The sequence below is a fragment of the Gobius niger genome, assembly GCF_951799975.1.
Source record: "Gobius niger genome assembly, chromosome: 6".
Taxonomy (NCBI): domain Eukaryota; kingdom Metazoa; phylum Chordata; class Actinopteri; order Gobiiformes; family Gobiidae; genus Gobius; species Gobius niger.
Genome location: NC_136857.1, coordinates 27,280,401 through 27,306,084, shown reverse-complemented (window position 1 = coordinate 27,306,084; position 25,684 = coordinate 27,280,401). Strand labels below are relative to the sequence as shown.

General features: G+C 43.2%; 1 protein-coding gene across 7 annotated transcripts in view; it reads right to left on the bottom strand.

The window, feature by feature from the left end:
- prdm16 (PR domain containing 16) overlaps nt 1–25,360 on the bottom strand; it is a 354,719-nt gene extending 329,359 nt beyond the window's left edge. For all 7 annotated transcript variants that reach the window (XM_079557974.1, XM_079557981.1, XM_079557976.1 and 4 more), the window contains exon 1: nt 24,926–25,360. In XM_079557974.1, the coding sequence (XP_079414100.1) occupies nt 24,926–24,962 (37 nt within the window). In that variant the 5' untranslated portion in view covers nt 24,963–25,360. The remainder of the gene's footprint in view (nt 1–24,925) is intronic.
- Between the last annotated feature and the right edge of the window lie 324 nt (nt 25,361–25,684).

The window sequence follows — 25,684 nt, the reverse complement described above, 5'->3', positions numbered from 1 at the left end:
TGCTGTAGATCACTGGCATAAATGTGAGAAAAAAATACATTGCAAGTTTTCTGTCATGTTTTATGCCTCTTTTTGGCAACAAAATCTGAATAATGAATAGAGCTATATTCAAATTTGTGGTTTCATTTTATTGATGAATGAGTTGCTTAGACTTTCTCAGAGGGGATTTTGGATATCTTGTTTAGTTTTGAAATAAGCTTTTTTTCAGTGGAAAAATTTGTAAAAATTTAATTTCGCCTTATTTTTTTACATTCAAAACTCAATAAATGGGGCTAGGGATTAGATAATAAAAAATCCCTCTGAAAAAATCTGCCAAGTATTGTTCAGTCCAAGGCTGGAAAATGTGAAGTCTTTAGATCCGACTGACGTGGACATAGTGTCGCCACAATGACAGAAAAATGTGTTTTGAGAAAAAGGCCCTTGAAATTGCATTGTCCCATATAAGTCTATGGGGGAACATTGAATCAGCGCAATATTTAAACATGTTTTTGTGAAGATTTGGTAGATTTTTGGTTTCCGGGTGAAAGCTTGTATGTTTAGAGACCAATTTAGCCCAAAACCTGAAAATTGAGTTTTGCCTGTAGTGTCTCCCCTTAAAGTCGCAATGCAGCAGCCTTTAACCATCTTAAAACATTGCCAATATGAACGGTATAGTGTCTAAACCAGATTTAAAGAGGCTAATCCATGCGTGTGTCTCCAGTCGGTTAGAATACTGCAACGGCCTGCTCACTGGCCTCTCTAAACCAACTATAAGACAACTGCAGTACATCCAGAACGCTGCTGCTCCAACCAAGACAATACAACCATATTAGCCCAGTGCTCAGGTCTGTGCACTGGCTTCCGGGTCTAGCACCAACTTGCATCTCATTACTTACCAATGTATGAACCATCTCATCTCTGAAAACCACAGATAGTAGTCTGCTGTTTCCCAGAGACAGGACTAAAAATGGTGAGGCTGCATTTTATGGCTAAAATCCAGAACTGTCTTCTAAAATACAATGCTATCTTTGAAATCCACTGGTCATTACGAACACCATTTGCGGTCAGCCATCTTGGACAGATAAACAGTAAGGCCTATAATATGCAAAGCAAACTGCAGTATTATCCGCCATGAATGCAAACAAGCTCCGTGGAACCACACGGTGAGGATACGTTTCAGTTTTACACGGCTAAAATCTGGAACAGACTTCCAGAAGATGTAAGACAGGCCTCAACTCTGACAATGTTCAAATCCAGGCGTTGAAACGGTTCTGTTAAGCCGTGCACATGAAACGGAAAGTTCCATCTGCACTCTTTGCTTTTATTGTAATTAATTTATTATTATATTGATAGCGAATGGATTGATTTGATTTGACTTCTTGTCATTTGATGAAACCATAAAGTACTTTGAATCGCCTTCCTCAAATAAACTTGCCTCGCCTTGCAGGAGTAATAGCCTGCCAACGTCAACCACAAGACCGGATTATTCGAGGCTATGATCTTAGAAGTGGTAGTAGTGGTAACAGTGGCAGGAGTTGAAGTACCAGTAGTAGTAGCAGCGGTGGTACTGTATTGTTTTGCACCGAACCAGTCAACGGCTAGCACAGGCAAGACAGGATGGAATCGGTCAATCAATCCAAAGCGAGCTCAGCACAACCCATTTTAAAAGGGTCATTGAGGCAAGAACAAGCCAAAACTTCGGAGTCCAGCAGCAAATGACGTCAGCCCTGTCCCGCTCCGGTGGTGATGAAGTGTGAAGAGGACCGGGGAAGGCAGCTGGCCCAACTGTCCGAGAGATAGCTGGAGACATAGCGGGATGGTTGGAACGTTCAGACTTTGTGACAATGTTCTACCCAGAATGTGGTCCGCACGGAACAAAGTACTATGACTCGCTTTTGCTGTGAGGTAAGATTACAAAGCAAGGCCACTGATAAACTATACTATTTGGGGGTCAATTGTCAATAGGTCACACAATTACTTGCAAACCACTTTTGTGTTGCCGGGACGCCTGAGTTTAATTGGTATGTGTGCCATAGGGAATTAGACGCAACATGACATCATAGTTGAATTCCTAAATGTCTGGTTTGACTAATTTCGATTAAAGCCTTAACGTTTTCTGTGTTTTCACGGCATGGACTAATCCAGGCCCCGAAAACTGACTTGTATGTCGCGAAACGGGTTTGGGTGTGGAGCTTGATGCATCTGTTTGCTGGAAAGTTTCAGTTTGTGCTCTCAATTTGTGCTGAAGCAACGTGAACTCTAACCATGACAAAGAGAATTATGACAACTACAGTATATCTACACGACTAAATTTTGTTAAAATTTGAAGTGCATTGAGGCTGAGCACAGGCCACAGACGTACGGACCTTATCCTTATCCTTAACTATATAGATGTAGTTGTTGTCTTACTGTCTTACACTTTAACTTTCCGCAAAGGCGAACAAAGAAACAAGTGAAATGAGGAGCTTGTAAGTCAGTAAACAGCAACTATTATAAATAGTTATAAATGAAGTGACCGCAGAGACAGTCACAACAAAATCACGGTGAAAAAAAACACAACAAAAACAAAATATACATATATACAGTATATACAGTGGGGAAAAAAAGTATTTGGCCAAAATCCAATAGAATGTCTATGTGAAACTGACCAAATACTTTTTTCCCCCACTGTATATATAATGTGACCACCAAACTGGAGGAGTGGCTCCAGCAGATCCCAGTATGAACAGTATGAAGGTGGTATCGCATAGCTCTACCCCAATGTGTTCCCAAATTAAAGTGGAAAAGATCTTATTGGGTATTACAATTCATACAAATATTGTGTAAAACATAGTAAAAAAAAATAGTAATTATTCAAAGTGTCATAAAAGGTTCAAGAATCACATACGTTAGCTTGTTCCCCCTTTCTCTACGGACATTTGTTTTCAAGCATGCAAACCCCACATAGAAAGACCCAAGCTCGTCTGGGAATTACATTCAGAACTTTATGGCAGTTACAACACTTATAGCCAAAAAAGAAAGTGTCTAAATTATTCCTTCTAGATACTTCAAGACAATACGCCGCTCATTCACTCCGGAAATGTCCGCTATTTTTTTTCAATGCGCACTCTTGTACTCCCCGGCTCTTTGTACGTGCAACGCTCTACATATCGCCACCACATTGTTTGGCAGGTAAGCGAATCCTTTTCCTGCGCGCTTCGCCTCTGGGACCCCCATAGCATCGCACAGACGGAGCGCTTGTAATGGGCCTATTTGTTTTCTTCAGAAAGCTGTCCAAACGCTCTCGTCGGATCGCGGAGGCGCACAAAGGCCAGCTATGAACAGGGCAAATCCGCCGGGACGGGCTATTGATTAGGCCTCGAGGCAACACGGCCGCAAATATGCAACTAAATGAGATATCCGAGTGATGGTTCTTTGGAGTGTGGGGTGGGGGTTGTAATAGCGAACATGAAATAGGGAAAGAAAGTTTTTGCAAGTAGAAAGTCATTCAGTTTGCACTCTCTCTCTAACACATTGAGTGCCGCGCTGTTTTGGGGATTTAGCTGTGGAGCGCCAACAATCCGGATCATTTTTCATGATATTTGTAGCACCACAGCATATTCTATGTTCTAGCTATAGACACAGGCTATGGCTCGTTTGAAAGGGGAGACTCTAAGCTCTCCGTAGGTGAAAACAGTTTAATTCTGCCCCGGTTCCTGAGAAATCTAAGCTAAACAGAGGCTAGTTTTGATCAAAATCACTGATTTTTTTTTTCGAGATTCTGAGATAATTTGTGTTTTATGAAACACTCTCCTTTCTGATAAACTCCTCTCTCCTCCTCTCTCCTCTCTGGACAAACACGAACATTGTGGTAAGCGGAAAATGCCTAAATATACTCGTTTCATGACGGCAATTCGGGCCGAAGTGACACATTTTTGAGTGACTGTACAGGATTTTAGAGGCAGTTGTGGTGAACAGGTCTGAGCTCATTCTACACATTAGGACATGGCTGGAACATGTAGGGGGAGGAAAATACTTAATTTTAACATTTTTAAACTCCTGATAGTCCCTTTAAACAGCCTGGTTCTCGGATTGAAGACTTTAACAGGATGTTTCTCAGTCGTCCTTGGACCGATTTTGACCATTTAAAAACTCAGAGAAACATTAAAATCTCAACTCTTTGGAGCTTTCCATGCGTTTCTTCACAAGTTTTGATCGTCATTTATTTCACTTCTGTTCATCACAGAGCTACCAAAATCACCCATAAGGTTTATTAGAGTGTCTAGTTTTGCAAAAAAAAAAAAAAGTCTTAGTGTCTCATTATTGGACTGAATTGACATTTCTAAATATATTGCTATGGGGAACTTCTAATGCCATTTGGTCTACACAAATCTTTCTCACATTGTGATGCCAAAATCCGCTTAATTCAACTCCTGCAGATGTAAATAGTCTTTGTCTTGTACTAAAAGAACTTGTCAATATGTAACTCCTTGCTTGATTTATTGAGCTTTGATGGTGAAATTTACGTGGTTTATTCAAAGACTGTTCACGATATCAAAAATCACCTCTGATAATATCTCTATATGTAATATGGCAACAAAATATACCCACACATTTAAACCTGCCTCTATCCCTTTGGTTCAGATTTCTCCGCTACAAACATAGGCAGTTTCAGTCCATTTTTTACGCATGAAACCAGATGCTTTCGTCTTCGTCACCCCAACGAGAAGTTTGAACACCCCTTCACGCACCATCCCGACATGTTCCTCAACCTCTTTCAGACTTTTCCCTCTTCCCCCCGTTTCAGAAATCTCCATAGCCTGACTCCTCCCAAACGTCTGACTAACATCACTTTTTTTTTCCAGAACACTTTTGCAAACTTAAACAATCCGCCTAAATCCATAATGGCCCTCTTCATGCACTTCAATGTTAAAGGAACTTCGCTAACCCCCATCGCCCCGTACCCCTCCATTGGCCCGAACCCCTTGCTGCCCACTTCACTTCCTATCCCCCCCTCATTCCGCACAACATCTCCCTTTTCAACAAGCGCAGTTTGTCAGGGTCAGAAAGCAATTTAAAACCTCTATTAATGAGAGTCAGTGAGAGAGGTTGCGGGAAGGATAGGCGGGGGTAAAAGGGGAGAGGACCGTTCTTGGAGAAAGGAGGGGGGTCTGGGGTGTCAACCATCAAAGCGGGCCAGGAGAAAAGAAGGCCAGGTGCTTGGTTGTGGGAATTTTGCTATGTCCATGGGTTTGCGGCAGCGTACAGGGAGATGGTTGAGGCTCGGGTAAAAGAGGGGAGGGGGAGTTTTTGGAGGGGGGCTGGATGGTGCTGGGGAGGGAGGGGAAGGTAGTGGTAATTAGCCCCGGCCTGGATGGAGGGAAGAGAGAGAGAGAGAGGGCCCTGCACAGACCCACGGGGATAGCCCCTCCGAGACGCTGCCATTTTGCACTTCTTTCTACAAGAGCCGGCTGCCAACCCCCGGGCCACAAAGAAGGAGGGGAAGAAGAAGAAGAAGAAGAAGAAAAAGGAAGGGGGGCACTATGGCATCCTTTATCGGGGCCGTACAAAGACGCCGCATCCTTTCAAAGAGAGAGAGAGGGGGGAAGAGGGAAAGAGGGGGGGGGGAACGGCAATGGGAGACGACAAGAAAGATCGGAGAAAGCGAGGGATGGAGGAGAGAGAGAAAGAAAGGGGGACATGGGGGTTGCGGTCCGAAAAATGACCAGTTCTGTCCAAGGCCACGGGACATTGCAAGGCCTATTCTGGAACATGTGCAACGTAGATATAGTTAGACCATAGATAGGATGGTTGGGCGTTGAATTCAATATTGTACTTGGAAAAAGATTGGGTAGCAAACACAGAGACACAAACAAGAGCCAAATTCAAAGGAACGATGGAATGACTTTACTGTAAACGCCAGCGAGACAAATCAGTCCTCTCGATGGTTTGATGTCGATCCAATCGCAGGCAAATGAGGAAGACTCTCGTAAGAATCTGTCAAAGGGAACTTTATAGCTTCTCTCACCTCTGGTAAAGAGCGTTTACTGCGTTGGCTGATGATTCCGCAGAAGTCCGCCCTGTTTCCCGGTCCTCTGTGCCATTTTTGTTAGTTATTTTCCTTTTCTTCACGCCAACACGTGAGCAGGACCAAAGATACTACTTCAAGTTTCCTGGACTGCAGTTTTTTATGGCCCCAAAACTGATGCGTAATAACAACAAATATGTAACAATCAAGAACTAAAAGGTCTACGAATAGGATTAAACCCAGAATAAAGAATGAATATATACTATAAAAAAGTGATCGAAGTGCATCATGAGGGATTTGTCAGGAGTACCGAGCAGGAGGTTTTGTCCCAACATTGTAGGCTATCCCCGGAGACATGTGGCTTAAAAAAAGAAAAAAAAGAAGAAGAAAAAAAACACAATACCCTCATTGAGACCCGTCCATCCAAGTTAGCGAACAAGATGTCTCATGTCAGTTTGTTTTGCTTCGCCCTCCCGGGAGCGGAAACGGAGCCAAGATGGCCGCCCCCCGTGCATATGCTTGACGTTATCGTGGAGATCTTAAGAGTATTGGCCTCCCGTTGAGCGTGGAAAGTGGAGGTCAGTGACATTACTTTTACCTATTACCTCCGGAGTGCGGCTGCGGAGGGAGGTGAATGGTGCCCTTTGAGGGTTCGTGTGTGTCCAGCCGGGGAGCGTCCCGACTCGGCGAGAGGTGGGGGGGTGGGGGGTGCAACCAGGGGGACGAGGGGTCAGGCAGGTGATAAGGGCATACAGCAGAGGGCCCTAAAGCGAAAAGTCCTTAAGGCGAGACAGTGCAGGCGATCAGTGAAAAATGTACATTTAGAGAAACTATAATTTCCTTTTGATTACTGACAAAATTACATACATTTTGGCAACTATTCATCAATGGATAGAGCCAGGTTAGTTGACGTACTGTTTGAGTTGCACATTTTGGGTACCTTGTTTAGTTTAGTTATGAAACAATGTGTGAAGATTCTAATTTTGCTTTTTGGGGTTCAAAGCTCAACAAATCACACAATTAATTAGACATTGAAAAATATCGTCTAATCTAAGTACAAGACTGGAAAATCTGGTGTCTGCTGCTGGTGCTATTTTCACTGCAGATATCGACGTGAGAAAAATGCCTTTTGAGAAATAGGTTTTGATGTTACTATGTTCTCAAAGGTCTATAGAGGAACTGTGAGTTTGTGTAATAATTAAACACCTTAAAGTGATAGTCTGTAAGGTTTAATGTTTTACAAATTTAATAGACTGTGTATAGTTGACGTCCTGGGCCTGAAATTTTACGTAACATAACAAATATTAAATAATAATTTATTTCCGAAAGTTCCTCCCTTTGCTGATTTCAGCAACTATGATCAGAATCCCTGGGAAACAACCTTGACCAATGGGACGAGCTTTTCCTGTGAACTGGCCAATCAGGAGAGAGAGGGGAGGGAGCTTAATTGCTTGATTTTGAAAATTCTGTTCCCGCTCTCCCCATTTTCCAAACTAGGACTGGCTTCCTGGTGAAAGGGGGCACAAATTTCATTGCCACTACTCCACTGCATCACTTTAATGTACAAATATCCCAGTTTGAGCTGTCTCACTGTCAGATTTGCCTCTATTTTTGTTTATAGGATGCCAGATTCATTCAAAACCATAACTAGATAACTCTAACCATCTGCTCAACCAAATCATTCTGAAGTATACCCAGTCAGGCAAAACATTCCTCGATAATGTCCCCATCGAATAGATCCTCAACAACGTTTTGCCTTGTTTTTGCCATGTTATCGACCTGGATGGTACTGTTGATACTGTTTTGCCTCATCATTTTGTTGGTTTGTAAATACATGTGAAGTCATCAGGATTACTAAAATTATAATTCCGCCGTCACTGCAGTTAGACATGCAGACGAACAGACAAAAACTCTTGTGTGCTTAGTTCCAAAAATATGCAGCCATATTTTTAAACTGTTACCAGAGTGTCTCGACTGAGAGGGGTCAGACAGGTCATACGATAAGAGCGCAGCGCACTGGGGCCCCAAATTGAAAAGTCCTTAAAACTCAAGATTCCCCCCGCCGCCGTCTCTCTCGCCTGCTCTCTCTTTTCTTTCTCTTCCCTTCCTCCCTGGACACAAAATGCCATTTGTTGTCCGTCAGTCAGTAGCGCGGAGGATCGGGACGGGCCCAGCGCTGAAAGCTCCATTCACACACCCTCTCACCCGGGGATGTTTTTGCAATCCAATATTTTCACACGCAGGCGGCCCCGTCGTTACTTTGGAACCGTACACTCGGCAGGATAGGATGGGGCGGGGGTCAGTCGGGGGGGGGGGGGGGGGGGGGGGGTAGGGAGAAAGAGGGGAAGAGATGGGATGCTCATGACCGAATCAGATGAATGGAAGAGTAACCCCTACGGTATGCACTAAGCAGCAGGACGGGGAACTAGCTTTGCACATATCACGCATAATTGAGGCTCAACAACATTCTTTGGGGTCCCTTGGCATTCACGTTTAAAATCTTGAATAAGATGCACGCACAGACGAGACGGTAAGAAGCGAAAGGACTTCAGGAGCTCAAGTTGGAATTACAAAACAGTTAGAGATGAACCGATCCGGCTTTTTTTGCTTCCGATGATGGGAGTTTGAGTGTCAGCCGATATATTAGCCGATACCAAGAGACTTCCTTAAAAGTGGCTTTTCCTGAGTGAAAAAGGATGGTCCTCTATTCTCCATTGTGAGATCAATAAAGTCTTATATCATATCAATTCTATCTATTAATAAACTGTAAGGGAAACACGATTTTCAAAGCGTAAAAAACCGTCCCATTGTGATTTTCGATTATTTACATACACATACATTTGCAGCAGTGACCCATTTGTATTTAATTAGGCCACTTTAGGTGATCCAATCATAGTTTCTGTCCCAGCCTTGATTAGCATAACTCAGTGATTGAATTCTCCAGGTTCTGACCTTCAAAATTAGGTATGGCCTGCCCATATTCACTTAGTTATAGTTGGTAACAGTTAAAACAGTGAGAGCCAAAACAGGTAAAGGTTCAACAATCGAGTTTAAAATTGAGCTGGAGCTGCTGAGAACTCTATTGTGGTCACCATGGTAACTGCTGACCTTTTTTTGTCTTAGTTTTTGGCAAATATCTCTGTCATTACAAAGACAATCGACATGAAGTGAAAACTGTTTCAAAGTGCAGTGTCTCCTCTGTCAGTGCGTATAAACCAAGATCTAATCACTTTCTTTGAAAAGCGTCCTAAAGTGGTGACAATATTCCAAAACATATTTGTGATTTCGGCCATCAGAAAGGACTGTCAGCCATAAAATAATATGGCTTTTTTTAATTATCATTCAATCACTTACAAAAACTGACAATGTACAACATTTGATACCCAATATCGTATTTATTAAACACTGCAAGCGTACTAATGGCATGCTGGCAAATCAATTCCTCCGTGAGGAATGCACACTTTGGGCCTGATTCACAAAGTGTTAGTGCAAAAGTTAAATACAGTAGATAGTGGGTGCTAAGGTGATGCCAAAAGCAGCTGAGATTTCTATATCTCATAGACGCTAAAGGGCCACAATGCAAACTCATATCAGCTAAAATAAACTATTCTATTCCTAAATCAGGTGCAACAGGTCTCGGAGTTTGTAGTTTAGTTGACGAAATGCTGTGAAAGAATATCTAATCGTACATATTTGTAAAGCACAAGTCGTTTAGTGATCAGATCACTTTATATTGTGAGTTGCCTAATAGACTGTCGTGTAGCCAACGATATTTAGAGGAGAAGAGTCCAGTGATCCTTGTTTAATTCCATTACAACTCACTAATGGAAAACCCCTTGGTAATGTAACAACACGTTTGCCAGATGAGACAACGCTCTATTGATCTCTAAAATGGAGAAATTCATTAGTTACAAAAGAGAACCGTTCACTTTCTCAATCACAGCAGCCACTTTTAAGAAAGTCTCGTAGTATCAATAGATAGTCAAACCCCCAGTATTGGTATCGGAAGCAAAACAGCTTGGTGCGTCTCCAAAACTGGCATATGTGCTCATTATACAGAGTTTAAAAATGTCAAAATTATGTATTTTCATCCCCCTCTAAAATCCTGCACTGTCACACAAAAAGGTGTTAATTCGGGTCCTAAGTGCCGTCATGCACGAGCTTAATATAGAAAGTGCAGTTACACGTATGGCCTGAGGTGGCAGTAGTGAGTATTAAATGGCCAACTTGCATTTAGCCCCTTGAAGCAGTCCTTGCAATTGACAGCGCAGAACTGCCAAACATGGGATCAGTGACGGATTATGGGCTCATGAAAAACGGGGAAGACAGTTACGTTTCATTCACGACACAAACGAAACCCACGAAATACAGATGCATCGCTTCAGCAGTAGAAGACGAAACGACCAAAGTCAACAGGATGACTCAACACTGCGTGAATGAAGTGAAACATTGCTCTGGTTTTCTGGCGCTGGAATCATTTTGCGTGGTGTGTCACCTTTATAGTTCAGTGAGTGAATTCTGTTGATTTACCTCAAGCATGAAGGAAACAAAACTCCTTGAAACGGACGGATCGACTCCCGTACAGAGAGCCACAAGTCCCATCTCGGGAGAGGGACATGCGGGGCAAGAGGGGAAGAGGAATCTCGGTGTCGCCCCTCACGCTAATGGGCCATCTTGAAATGTTTTAGCCTCTCGGACACCTCCACACACACACACACACACACACATTCCTCCGCAGTCATCACTTCACAACCAATGCGCGTCCAGGTTAACGAGAGCGCGGATCGGCTTTCGTCCGTCTGACTCGACGCAACCGTACACTTTGTTGAAAAGAAAAAAAAAGACAAAGAAACACGTGTACTTGCGTGTCCCGCGCCCTCAGTCTGCCGCTGAAAGATTGATCGAAATCGAATTGCAATCTGAACGGTTGCAATTAGGGCGTTGCGAAGGCGTGCCCTTGTTAACGAAATGTCCTATATGCCGAATACCGAAATGTCCCGTGTCCATCCCATTTCCACGAAGTAGGAACGACGATATCTGAGAGGAGTAGGGATGGGCGATACCACATTTTTTTGGAATCGATACAACACCGATACTTTTGGGGTCATTTTTGTCGATACTGATACCGATACTGGTCATTTCATATGGGTGAATGTATTTCAATCAATATACATTTCTAAAACTGGTTATTTTATATAATGAACTGGTCAATTAAAATTATATTACTTTAACTGTTTAACTGGTTAATTAAACAATACTAATGTGAAATTAAATACATAAACACAATTTCTAATTAATACTTAAATGACAAACGGAACCTAAACCAGAATGATATATGCCTGGCTCAGTTCAATCCTTTGCTGTTGTGACTGTTTTGGCTCAGAACAAAGAAATAAATAATCCTTTTGTGTTGATAATTGCTGCCCCGCCTTCTTTTTACATATGCAAATTAGTATCTATACTTTTTGCCCAATATCGATGCTTAAAAAGTAGCCGTTTGGTATCGATACATCAATACTTTGGTATCGATCCGCCCATCCCTAGAGAGGAGACTCTGTTCTTTCATTCCAGTTTCATTTCGGTTCTGCAAAAAGTGCATCCAGCGTCAAGGAATGGACTTTTCTACTCATGCTTTATGCTATTGGGGCCTTAGTTTGAACATATTTTTGCTGACCCCCTAAGTCTGGAATAATGAGGTTTCCAGCGCCCCAAAAAATGTGTAGGATATTGACTTTGGAGATATGTACAAATTCCATGTTTTTGTGGGGGGGTTGCTTGTGGTCAAGTGAGAAGCTACAGTGTGTAATGTATCGAAATGGAGCCATGCTGAAGGATGTATGGTCCGATAAAGGTCCTTGTTTTGGTTTTTACACTAGATTAAGACACAACACCTTTATATAACATCATTCCAAATTTCAAAATGCGAAGTAGAAATGCTTTAAACCTCGATTAATCCATGCCATGTCTGCTTAAAGATTTGGTAAAAGAGGTCACTGTGGTGAGACGTAGCACATCCACAGCTTGAAGGGACCGAACGCGATGACTCATGAACCGAACTATGTAAATGGCGTTAATGGAGCCGATGAAGAAAGTGCAGTTTTCAGGCAACTTGTGTGTGAACGCTCTCTTCAGCTCCTCCACTTTAGCAGCGCGCTTCAATTGGACCCAGAAGACGTGGGATTTGTTTAGCATACAGAGCGCCTTGAGAGGGCCCCCCGCTCCTTAATATATTTATCCAGCTAACGCGCCGCATGCTACTTAATGAAATTACTCCAATAGTGGCGCTTTGTCTCCGGGGAGGGCGCGGTAATCAGCGTGCCACCGGTCCTCGCAGTCCCCGGGTTGGCAGGAATGGCAGCTGCTGGTGATTTGGACCTAATGGAGTTGCAGTTCTGCAGAAGGGAGGGGCCAGGTGATGTGTTGTGGTAATGGCGGGTATGAAGTGGAGGTGTTCATGTGTGCATGTGTGGGGGCTTTGTACAAGGTCTAGCGTCTTGAGATGGACTGAATGTTCGCACATGAATGAAACAGAAAGAGGTATGTTTTTCGGGAACTACATTGTAACATAGATAAAAGCTACCCTTAAAAAACATTTACAATAGGGTCTCCTCTGGAGCCAGCACTCTGGGAAAGAGATTCTGAATCTAAGTGGAACATTCCTGATTAAATTTGTTTTAGTTTTCACCTGGTTTAGCTTTGGGACCCAACTTAAACACATTTAATGACAAGCCACAGCACAAATATTGAACTGTTTTTAAAATGAAGATAAAGATAATAAGCTGTTTGGCCCTGTTGTAGTATATTTTGCATCAAAATACAGTATGTCCTCATTGAGTCCTGTCAATCTTAAAGGGGGGGTATTATGCAAAATCGACTTTTGCAAGCTTTATATCATGCTATTATGTCATTCCCTCATTAAAAATATGCCTGAAGTGTTGCCTTGACACATTCACGTATTTTTGAGTAATCTGTAAAAACTCTGATGGCGGCCATTTTAGGGATAGGTTTGCCTGAGTCCTCCTAGGAACGCCCCCACCTCCTGGAGATGCCTCCGAGCTTTCGTCACCAGCCGAGTAACCAACCACTGCTCCTCAGCAGAACCCCCTCCCCACTGATGCCACAGACAGCGTGTGGAGGGGGCGTGTCGGAAAGAGTCAGAGGTTCTTAAAAAGACAGAGGCCTAGTTCAAGACATTCACTACAGCCATTTTGAGAGAGCATTTTATACAAGGCAGGTTTTTAAATTTACTGCATTTACTGCATTTACAGACCAACAGAAGGTTTCGTCATCATTGTAGTGTGCTATAGACTGGTGCTATGGGATTGAAAAAAGCATAATACCAGCTCTTTAAGACAATCTATTAAAAACGATCAAAACAAGAGCAATCTTACAGGCAAAGCGCCCTGACCTGCAGCACCAGTTTATGAACTTTTACTCTAGAAGTATCCTATAAACCAGACGTGGGCCCGTGGGCCGGATCTGGCTCCCCCAAGCAATTTTGTGCGGCCCTCCAGGAATTTTTTGGACATTTGCCATGCTGAATTGCATCATCAGGAGCGCCAATACCATCCTCTGCCAGAGCGAGGTCAAATAACTCAATATTTTTCATTTAATTTTTTTACATTTTCTTTGTTTATTTCATTCAAAAGTGACATTAAAATATATACAACAAAACTGCTATGTCATTACAGTTTAAATTAAAAGGAGCCGAGGGAAGAGCACTCTTATGATTTCTGCTCCTTTGTTAACATTACAATTACTGGTGACGGCGGCGCAGTTGGTAGCGCGGGTTGTCGCATGATTGGAAGGTCGTGGGTTCGAATCCCAGCGCCTGCAAATGCACATTGTCGTTATGTTCTTGGGCTTCACCTCCAGTGAAGTGTCTCCACCTCCAGCCTCCAGTGGAGGTTGTACAGGTCGTACATTGGTGTATGAATGAGTGTTTTGGGTGGGACAGAGGGTAAAGCTTTGGGCCTGATAAAGGTAGAAAAGTGCTATACAGGTGCTCGTCATATAATTAGAATATCATGAAAAAGTGCATTTACTTATTTTACTCAACTTAAAATGTGAAACTAATATGATATAGACATTACACGCAAAGTGACATATGTCAAGCCTTTGTTTGTTGTTTAGTCGTCTTATTTTTAACCACATTTACAGTTACCATCAAGCTAGTTCCAGATATAATTTTGAGCATTTTGCAATGGGACAACGCTGAGCAAAAATAAATTAAATCGTCCGCGCGGCCCTCTGACTCACTTCAGGTCACTCATGTGGCCGCTTGAAAAAAAATAATCGCCACCTCCGCTGTAAAACGTACGAGACTGATCTGTCCTCAAACTCGAGGCTGCAAAACTTTTGCGGTAAAGGAGGACACCGGTCGTCTCTGACACCAAATTGTTCCCAATTATCCTTCCCATTTCCAGCTCAAAGAAAACAGTCTCGATCGTTGCAGGGCAGGCCTGTCTGGCAGGGTCACCAGAAGGATAATGATCCCTCAATTACAGTGAATCTCCCCCTGTATGCCCAGTTTCCCCCCCCTTCCCCTGCCCTCCTGTCCCACCCAAAACACAGCGAATTTGTCAAAGTCGTGCCAAAGCGACGCTCCTGACAGTGTAACATGAAAGAGCTCTTTATCTGAGCCCGTCAAAGAACCTGATCTCCACTAGAATGGACCGGGACTATAGCCGCCGTGTGATGGGAGGGATGCCTCTAATCCCGCTTAATTGGACACTGCCTGCCTCATCTTCAAGTTTCACTGCAAAAATAGATATTAAGTACATTATTCATGACGTAGTTTTGTAAATTCACATTCATATAGTCTCAAGAACTAATAAGTTGATTGTTTTCAAGGCGCCTGACCGGATTTAGCACTGTCTTTTTTCATTTCTTTGCCAAATTATCAGTACAAGTGCATTTTGGACATTTTTCTTTTGACTTTATATCGGTGTAAGTGCTTCGGTGGTATAGTATTCTTGTGCTAAAGGTGGAGAGCTTGATTTCATCTCCAACTAGCCGCAAACCAGTGATTGCTTTCTTAGACAACCAACAGCAGAACAATCTTCCGTAGAAATGTATCTTTCCCTTCACAATGGTTTAGTATAAAAGTCAAGCCGAACGAACATGCAATAAACTGTATATGTTAAGAAAATGTCCACTTTTTGCAGGGTACTGACCAAATACTATCAGGACAGTGTCTGAAAGGAAGAGGGACAGATCAGCAGATGGGGCCAAGGCTTTGAACTGTCCGATAGATGAAAAGCACCAAAGGACACGGGATGAGTCTCAAGGAACGCGCAGAGGACGTCCCAGAGCTGTGAATGGGACACGGACTGGTAATTAGAAAGGAGAGAAAGGGACGGGGAGGTAGGATGTCCCAGGGCTGTGAACGGGACAGAGACAAACGGATGAAAAGGGAGGCTGACAAGCAGTTTGTCTGTTGATCCAATCTGCTCAGGACTGGCCCGCGATGGCAATTTAGTCGGGACTCTCTGGAATTTTCTTTGCGGGGTTCTATTTTCAACCTGAAACATGACGGGTCGACCTTATACAGCTTTGGACTTCTGACCAAGTCTGTAGCGCAGGATCGGGAGCCGGTCACATTCTGTCGCAATTCATTCGTGTTCGTGCTTTGCCTTTTCAGAACACCAAATGCCATCTGCTTCTTCTGAAAGTCGACAATTGTTGCTTGAATCTCCCTGTCTCTCACTCAGAGCTTGATGAGACTGACCAATAGAAGCAGCGAGAGGTGAGAAATATCGGTATTCGAGCGTTAAACGATATCGCGATAAACGATATCCCTAACATAACCGTCCTAGGGATCAGATTACAATTCGTTTTCTATCCCCATGTCACCCAGCCCTACCAATAAGTACATACAAACAAAAAAACAAAACCCTTTCCCTTCTGTACTGCTAGTTACGACTAATACTACTACGTCCACTACTGCTGCTGCTTGAGAAGAGCGCTTCTCAACAGTTCTTTCGATTGACTATAAAAAAGATTGCTGTTGAGTTCTTTTGGCCATGATTTAAACGCTTTCTATGCCTAAATCAAAAATAATCACCGGGAAATTACAATCATTTAACAAAGTATTTCATGGATAGCAATAAGTATTCACAATTGGGCCAGGACTTGTCATTCTAGGGGTGATGGCGAGTCACTGCTTCTATGCTGTTTTCAATCCCGCTCTCTCTTTTTTTTTTTCATTTCGGTGATGAAAAGACGCCATCGTACAGTAAGTCCAAACGTCCGTCGTTGGCTTAAAGGGGACGAACTGTGATTGCGCAACGACCTAATGAAGAAATAAAGGGATTGAGAGAAAGAGACGGGAACACCAAAGCGGCTAATACCAAACAAATCAGGATTAGGGCCAGATAAGGCCAGTCACAATGCTGTCCAATCCCCCAGTGTCACCAGGCTGGGGGGCTGGGGGGGGGATCTGGAGGCTAACACGCTAATTAGCCACTCAACACATTGGTCCACGGTTTGCAAACAACACACACTGGCTAGCAGCGGGAGGCGGTAATCAGGACGGACGCGCGCGGAGATAGCGTTCGGCGACAATTAGCGGGGATGGGTTGACGCTATGCTAGTGAATGCTACTGTGGAGATTGGGATTGTGTTGCTTTAAACTTTTCAGTGAGTGTAATGTTAAACCTAAGGGGATGTTAGGATGTAAAATGCTTTCTTTGACCACCTCTGCCATCGCCTAAATTCCACCTTGCTATCTTTACTCCAGTGCCCGCAAATTCAATCTGCATAAAAAGTGAGAGAAAATAGCGGGACTAAATAGGGAAACATTCTGGGTATATCTTGAACAGTCCCAGGACATGCCGGACTCCGGGATGTTTGACTAACACGCCGAATGAAGTCATGGAGGCAAAAGCAGCAGGAGAAGGAGAAGTGCTAATGTGGGGTCAGCGTATCAATGCAGTGACTGGGATTGGGGGATTGCAGGAGCTTAATGCGATAGGTATTTGCATTTCGACTTGGAACGGGACAAAGCCAGGCGACATGGCCAGGGCTAAGATAAATCTAAACTGGAGCAAAGCCAAATCTAACCCAACCAGTTCTGAACAAGGGACCAAATTTGGACTAAAAGCGGATTGGAATAAGACCGAACTAAGCCACAGTGGCAATTCATGCAGGTTCAGTCTGGGTGAAGCCTCTCTGTGCAGAGTTTAAGATGGTCTCCCAGTGTTTGCATGTATTCCAGTTTCCGCCATGACTAAACGAGGACTAAGCCATGTCTAAACCACGAGCGGGACCGGAACCCACACAAACCAAGTTTACACCAGGATCAAATCATATAAAAACTAAGATCTAAACAAGGGCAGGTGCGAATCAGGGCTGGACCTACTGTACTCCTGAAATCTTGTCCAGAATTGAACAAATTGTAAGGACTGTGACTGGTCTAAACCAGGGCAAGGACCAAACTGTTCAAATTGAATCTAAAGGGTTTAATGGCATGACAGAGGCAAATCAAGTAGCCTCTGGTAACTACAACGCCAAATGCTTGAAAACATGGCAACACGCTTTCGGAACCATGCAGTTCATACATCTCTGATCAATTTCCTTAAAATGTCGTTTTATGGTGTTGAGTTACCACATAGCTGATTGATCATTTGTTAACAACATACCAAAAAGTCTATACATGTCATACTACGGGGCGTGGCCTTGTGAGGTTGAAGGAAGTCAGGAGCCGTTAGCATATTTAGCACACACATTCAGATTATAGTTAGCATTCTCCACTACCTATGTATTCAAGGGCTGTTGAAACACGTTCCTGTTTTCCAACTCGCCATTTGTGGTGTTCCTTAAGATGCTGTCTATATCTACAACAGGTTTCCTTACACGCTTTCATATCATTCTTCACAATAGATCCATCCACTTCCCTGGAAAGTGAGAAAGGCAACAACAGCTAAACGACTACAAAATCACTTCCCAACATGAATCATCCCTCACTAAATTTGAACAACTCAAGTCATAACACTGAAGAATCGCACATTTCTATTATTTACGGTGTGCTCAAGACAGCCTACTTTACCGTAGATTTAATAGCAAAGCCGATACTTCACTGCCCGCCATATTTCTGGGCAGTCGGACGACTTTTACTGGAAAAGTCCATTCTTCACGAGTCCGCGCTCGCAGCAAACTGGAGATACGGTTACAGACGGCAATGCGTCTTTATTTGTAGCGTATTATGGTAATGTAATGCGTACCATATGTCTTTTAGCTGAGCGCGCCCAGGACCTCGAATACGATGGCCACAGTCGAGCTCGCTTAGATAATTTGCTGTGTTTTGAAAAATCGATGTGTTTATCTTTTCTACGATGAGATTTACAATTAGAAAGCGTACGAAATGAGGATTAACAGAAAGTAAAGACAACAGTGGATGCCAAAAGCTGTATTTTCTTGAACTTGGCTTTGTCTGTCTTGTCCCCTCATGGAAAATCGTCCTCAGATCTCGGATTGGCCTATTGTGCATGTTTTGGGTTCACGTGGGAGATCGTGGCAATAGAAAACCCACCCAGACATAGGGAGAATATGCATTTTTATTTAAGAAATAAAGTTGCTTGTTTTGCCTTTTTAGTAATTTAGTAGGAAAATAATCATTTATAAAAGTTATTATAATATTGAGTCTTATACACTGCCTTCCTTGACAGATTAGTCCAGTGCTCAGGTCTCTGAGAGGAGAAAAAGACTTTAAAGCAGCCTTCCTTGTGTACATGGTCTAGTACAAAAGTACATCTCTGACATCTTAGAGCCATATGAACCATCTGAACTCGGAGAGTGGTCTCCTGCTGGTCCAGTTTTACACAGCTAAAATGAAGGTGTTTTTGCTGTTCTTGTGACAACTTCAGTCTTTCTAATGCTCCGATCAAACTTTTTTTTTACGCCAACATGGGGCACTAATCTGCGAAAATGCGACACACACAGTACAGCTGCGTAACACGGGGCAGTGTGTGGACCTTTAGCTCCCATTGTTGGTTTTAGACCGTTACGCGCCGGCTTTTATGACTTCTGTCCAAACAGCGCCAGTCATCCGTGCGCTCGAGCCGGGCCAGGTCAAGTTCACCACTATTAAGTCCTCCTTTTTCACGCAAGGATCAATAGGATAGGAGGCGATTAGGAAAGGAGTGCGCATGCTGTTTTTGCAGAGTGGAGAGGTATGGAGAGGTTTGCGTAGGTGGGTGCCAAATCAGCAAAAATAGGTTAGTCGATGTGAATAGCTATAGCTCCCCCTCTTATGATGAATGCAGTGTTTCAGTGTTGACATTTTACCCATATTTTGTCACTTTAAGACTCTTGATCAAAATCCCTCCTCAATGTCTGGAGGTGGGTTTCCAAAGTGACACACACAAAGAACACATTTCCCCAAATAATCTTTGCATACAATAATATGCATGGTACGTATGAGTTGTAAATGTGTATAGAGCGAGCTTTTTACCTCTTTCTAAATAGGACTTTTGATTGGATACGCCAGTGTTAAGTCCCTATTTTATGCAGAAAAGTTGGGCATAAGTGGTTCTCAAACTTTTTACACACCATCTCAAAAAATAGGTTAAGGTTAAGGCATACTTTATTGTCACCGTAGGGAAATATCCAACATTCCAAGTAAGATCAAAGATTATTAAGAGTCTGAAAAGAAACCTAGATTGGACTATATCAATCCATGTCTTAAAGTCCCTATACCCGACATTCTTTTTGACCCATGTTGTAAAGTAGTAATTTGTGCAAAACAATGAGCCTAATGCGTGAAGTTTGCATTGATTTGTTGATCTTGCATGTGGTCAACCCAAATAGTCTATATGTGACAGATAGGGGTTTACCTTTTTCACCACATTTGACGAAGAAGAAGAATTTTGTCAAGACACCATTTTAGTCCAAATCTGATATGGTAAAAATTAGGTTGTGACTTGTAACCAAAACTAAAACATCAACTTGAAAGCATTACTGAAGCATCAGGGGCTACGTTTATATCAGATAACTGAAAAAGTAGACCTGACCCGTTTATATTCACTTCAGAAACTGGAAACTTATCCAAAACTCATTGTTTTACATGAGCCAGCACACACAAAGTCACTTTCAGTACTTAATGCAAAAATAGTTATCAATCCAGCGTATCATCTTGGAATTTCGGGCGTCTGTAAACATTTTCCAAACCAGGTCCCAGAGTGGAAAGATCTCAAAATGCTGTTTACATGGGTCTGTTGTCGAAAAACAGTTAGCCTCCATTCAGTCTTTATTTTTGGACTGACAGTAAATGTCCAGTCACTGACAGCGTCACGTCTGAAGACCGAAGTCTCCTCCTCCTCTTCTGTACATTGTAAACCCATAAAGCTGTTTTCACTGTTTACATCCCACATGTTCTGTTATCTGTGGTAGCATCACACACAGGCGTGGGAGGTGAATCGCAGCGGTTTTACACACATGACTGGCTTCATGTGGACGCATACATTTACTAAACTGGCTCTGTGTTTATAGAGAATGTTTATGAAATTTTATCCATTTTGTCTTCCGTGTGGATATAGCCTCAATGTTTCAGGATGGTTCTGCTGGTGGAGATGATTGAAAATTATTGTGTCTCCATATTTGGGTCTGGAGTCTAAGGGATATTGTACGTTCCAGGTAACTTGGAACGCCGCTTGAACTCGTAATTGCAATTTGTAAGCTCAGATGCCAGAGAGCTCCGAGTTCGAATGCGAGATGAAGACAGCAATGGTGGTGTAACGAATGATAAACAACTTTAACATGATAAATAACTTAAACAAAACCACTGCACGAGTGAAGGGAACGTTACTTCTGGTCATAGCCTTCATTATATTATTATATATTGAATTATATGCTTGTGGAGAAACATTCATTTAACGTTAGCATATTAGCTAACTGTTGTAGCATTAGCCGGGAAAAATCCCAGTTACTAGTTGCCTGGAACGCACCAGTGGAGACAGCACAGGTTTAAAAACTCAAAGGTCAGCAAAGTTAAGTTACAAGGGAAGAGCTCTAAAGACAATATAGCAAATATTTTGAACTGGGACCCAAACCCACAACGCTGCGAATATTCTGTCTGCTCTAACCACTCACTATCGGCTGCACAGTGTGCTTTCACTTTAAACAAATTTGGGATTTATTTAAAGGATGACTTTAGTAATATTTTTGTCTTTTACTATATATCTTGTAATCTTTGTGACATTAGATTGGCCTTTATTTGTTACTTTATCCGCAAGTGTGAAAGATCAGTTAGCATGTCTCTTCAGTAATCTGAGAACTCCAGAAATTGGATTAGGATCCAATTTTTGGTTTACGTGTAAACGTAGCCAGTGAAATTCTCTTGTAAAAACTGCTAATGCCTAAAATATGCAGATGCCTTTGAGTGCCAGATGGAGAAACCAAAGTACCACCAGTGGCACTCGCACCACAGGTTGACAATCACATAATGCCCCAACTCATTAATTCCAAATTACCATTGTAACAGATATGGATATCGTATTCGTCCTAGAATCGAAAACCAGCTGAAACAGGCATTTTCCCTAAATCTTAGAAATAATTGTGCAATCTATGTATTTATGTGTCGCATACACTTTAAATAAGTAGCAAGACGGACATCAACATTTTTCGAACCTGAAATATCCCCGTGTTGTTACATTTTGTCCCTCACCTATGCGCAATGCCCAGTGCGCCAAAACCTTCTCCACAGCAAGCCTCAACGTGGGGGAGGGCTTTATGTGAATTGATCCGAATTGAATCCGAAGCGACACGAACCACAGCCCCCCGCACAATCCCGCCAATAAAACCGCCTCAAGGTGTTAATTTTACAGGCACGATCCCGATCTACTGCGTGCAGCGCGGCATCACAGGGCTGCGTGCGCGCCACAATACGAGGGGAAATTATATTGTGGAGAAAATCATATCATAGACTAGCCCATAAAGCGTGTTTAATGTTGTATTTGCAACGCTTGAGATTTGACCAAAATGTGTGGTAACAAAAACAAGTTGCAATACACGCGTGTTTCTGTCATCTTAAAGTGATATTTAAATAGCAAGTTGCAAAAGTAATAGGCTTGAAAAAAAAATGTGTCGAGATGCCTTCACACGAAAATTACAATGGACTTGCAAAATCAATGCGTAATGCCCCAAGCCACGTCTATTCTTTCACTGTTCTTTATTTGGGGTTATAAGCTTCTGTTAAAAAGCGCACATTGTCTGGTAATTATTCATTTAATAATCAGCAAAAAAGACACGAAAAACACTTGTGGGGACTTTGGCTTTATATGCACAGAACGCTGAGGCTCAGAGGTCACAACACGCGCCAAGAGGCAGCCAGTGAGTGCCTATAAAAACACACACTCTCTCGCTCCAATGTGTATAATGCGTGCGTAATAGTTGCGCTTGTGCGGCGTGTGTGGAGGTGGGAGAAGCGAAACCCCGAAAGGCACCTCGGGGCTCGACTGGCTACTACTACAGTATAGCGAGGCCAGCTGCTGCGTATGCGTAAAAAGAAAGAAGAAGAAAAAAAAAGTCAGCCTGCACGCACGTCTTTTTTAAGGAGGAAACCCACTCCCACGCGTTCCACTCAGAGCCAATGGGCCTTGTGTGTTTTGAATCTCGGAGCTATTTTCTCCCCTTTACGTTTGTTGTTGTTGGTTATTTTTTTCCTTTTTGAATCATGGTGCACACGAGTAAAAAAAAAAAAAAATGTAGTAGGACAGTATTTGATTATTAGATACCGAAGTTTACGCATGAGGCCTGCAGAAGGTTTGTCTTCTTTAGACCCCCTGAGCCAAGACATTTTAAAATACTCCTAAGTGGATAGCAATTGGTCAAAACTTAATCCAAGTTGGACATGTGCAATTGCGCATTTACGCGTGGAATACAGATCGTAAAGGGGTAGTAAAAAAAAAGAAAGAAAGCTGAACACGTTTGCCAATGTTTTGGGACAAAACTGTGACATTTCAGTTTCATCTATTACATATCAAAGATATTATCTCATGCACGAGCAGTTCAGGAACTGAGGAACGTTCTGTTTCGCTGCTTTCAATCCTCAAAACAAATTATTAATAGCTGGACATGTACAGGTCAAAACACATTCCAAAATCAGGGGACCATTTTTACGCACACATCACTTCACATACAAATTGCTTGAGCACAAATGACAAAACATGGGGTATGATCTTGATAGTCAGAACAAGGGGGGGGGGCACAAAAGTCCACAGTGTGCGCAATTACGGGGCAAAAACTCCTGACACAAACCGCCGTCTTTACGCGCGAGAAAGAAAAAAAAAAAAAAGCAACACAAACGTTATCCGGTTTCATTCAGCGGCGTTTCAAAAGCCTCCCCCATTATTCCCTCGTTTCGCTTTTGTTTAAACGATTTAGGCGAGTTCGAAGTGTGAGGGGAGCGTGTGTGTCAGGAGAGGGCAAAGAAGAAGAAGAAGAAAAAAACATAGTGAGGTTAATTATTCAAAAACATGTAATTACGCAAAGGCTCCTGTGTGTTGTGGGTAGATTTGCATTTTGAACGAGTTTTAAATTCGGAATGGGGAGGAGGGAACAGTCGGTCATTTTACCGTATTTTTTTTTTTTTTTTTTTTTTTACAACGCAGGAATTATGTCACTGTTTGAGAAAGAAACCACAATATGCGAGCTCCGTTTAGCCACTTTGCTCAAATAGTGTTTCTGTTTCCATGTCCACGATTTAAAAGCAACAAGAAGAAATCAAATAAAAAAAAAACAGTTGTGATTTCTTTTTATTTTTTTTACAACCCTTTATTGTTGAAGAAAGAATGCGTAAAGGATCTACGCCAATTGTATAAAACCAAACAGGAAACATAAGGCAGCAGGCCTCCATGAATTGTTGGATAAAACACTTGCACACACACATTCACACTCTCTCCCTGGCGCGCACACACACACTATGAAACAGTCCAAAATCCGAAGCATTGCGAGCTGCCATTTCCACCAACTCGCTTTAGAAAAAAAAAAAAAAATGCATAAATCAATACAGGGTAAACAAACAGACGTCAGGCAACAATAAACTAGTCCGCCGAAACTCCCCAAACAAACCGTATTCATGAACTTTCCGAGTGACGCGAGCGAGCAGCCAGTCCAGTAATTTGCGGGCTATGGGAGACGCATTATTGATTGACATTCCCTGGAGGAGGAAACGAACGAGTAGGAGTCCCCCCCCCCCCCCCAGCACGAGCGCTGAGTTGGAAGCAAAAGTTTCTTTCTTTTTTTAGTTACACGGGCTATAGGAAAACCTGGATCCCTTCGTTTTGATATATTTTTTTATTTTGTCGTGCGTAATTTTTTGTACCGGTGAGGGAAAGAAAAGCGCGCAGGCACGGGGCAAGGCATGAGGCGCTACGCAAGCTCGCTTAAACTGCAGTGCCACAGCGCCCACTATTTTGAAAGCTAGGAATGTTATCTGACAAACACTCGGGGAGCTGGTGCTGTAAAGGCAGCAACGGCGACTGCACCAAAAAAAAAGTTACAACTTTCCCCATGCAACGTTTGATTAACAACAACAACAACAACAAAAAAAGCTACAACGACAACTCGCGAAGTTTTTGTTTTTTGGGGGGGAAAAAGCGACGAGGAGCTCGAAGTGGGATGCGTTTTGAGAGCTCGCCTGCATCACTCAGGAAAGTTTGTCACACGCCGGGAAAAGGAAACAAACCGAGGTGAGCCCCCCGTGTGCAGCAGCAGCAGCAGCAGCAGCCGCAGCGTAAAAGCGAACCAAGCTCGGGACCGCTCTTCCAAATGCAACAACAACAACAACAACCAAAACTTATCCGAGAAAACAACCCCCCCTTCTTGTAGCGGGACATGGACAGATGACAAGGACACATGGAGAAGCCGGGTGTCCGCGTTCAGGAGAAAGCTGTATACGCGCGTAAGAAAGGGGGGAAAAAAGTGGGAATCGGCACCTACTTTTGGCCAGCTTTCTCGCCCGCGCCTTGGACCTCATCTCCGTTCGCCTCTCTCTTTCTCTTTTTTTTGTGTTTGTGTGTTTCTCTCCCCCTCAGCGGTAGATTCCCTCAGTCTATCGCCGCGTCCTCCGTGAGCCCAGAAGCAGCAACAGCACTATCTTCATCTCACCCGCATTGTCAGTTTGGACACCTTCGCACATGCGCACCAGGCCATTCAATCTGACACCCTACGCCGGGGCCAAAAAAACTTTCCAATGTATTCATCATCATCATCACCACTTCTTTTTTTTCCCCCCCTTCTTTTTCTTTTTTTTTCCTTGTCCTATCGTCTCCCCTTTAGATCACTTATCTCTTGCCCACCTCCTTCTCCTTCTTCACCGCCTCCTCCTCCTCCTCCTCTTCCTCCTGGGCCTATACCTTTCGCTTGTGCGCCCTCCCTCCCTCCCTCCCTCCCCTCCCGCAGTGCCGCCACAACCGCCACCGCTGCTCTCCGGTCCCCCCCCCCCCCCCCCCCCCACACACACACACACACACACACCCTCCGCACCCTTTCCCCCCACTGCCCCCCCCACCCACACACACACACACACACCATTTAGCTCCAGCCAAGCAGCCTCGCGTCGCAGCGGAGTCCGTCCCCGTGCACACAGTCCGTCGCTTCGGCTTCGGGGGGCAGCGGCGCGTATGCTGGCCGTGGATACACATCCAGGTACGGCTCTATACGGTCTTCCATGTTAGTTTTTTAAGTGTATTTTTTTAA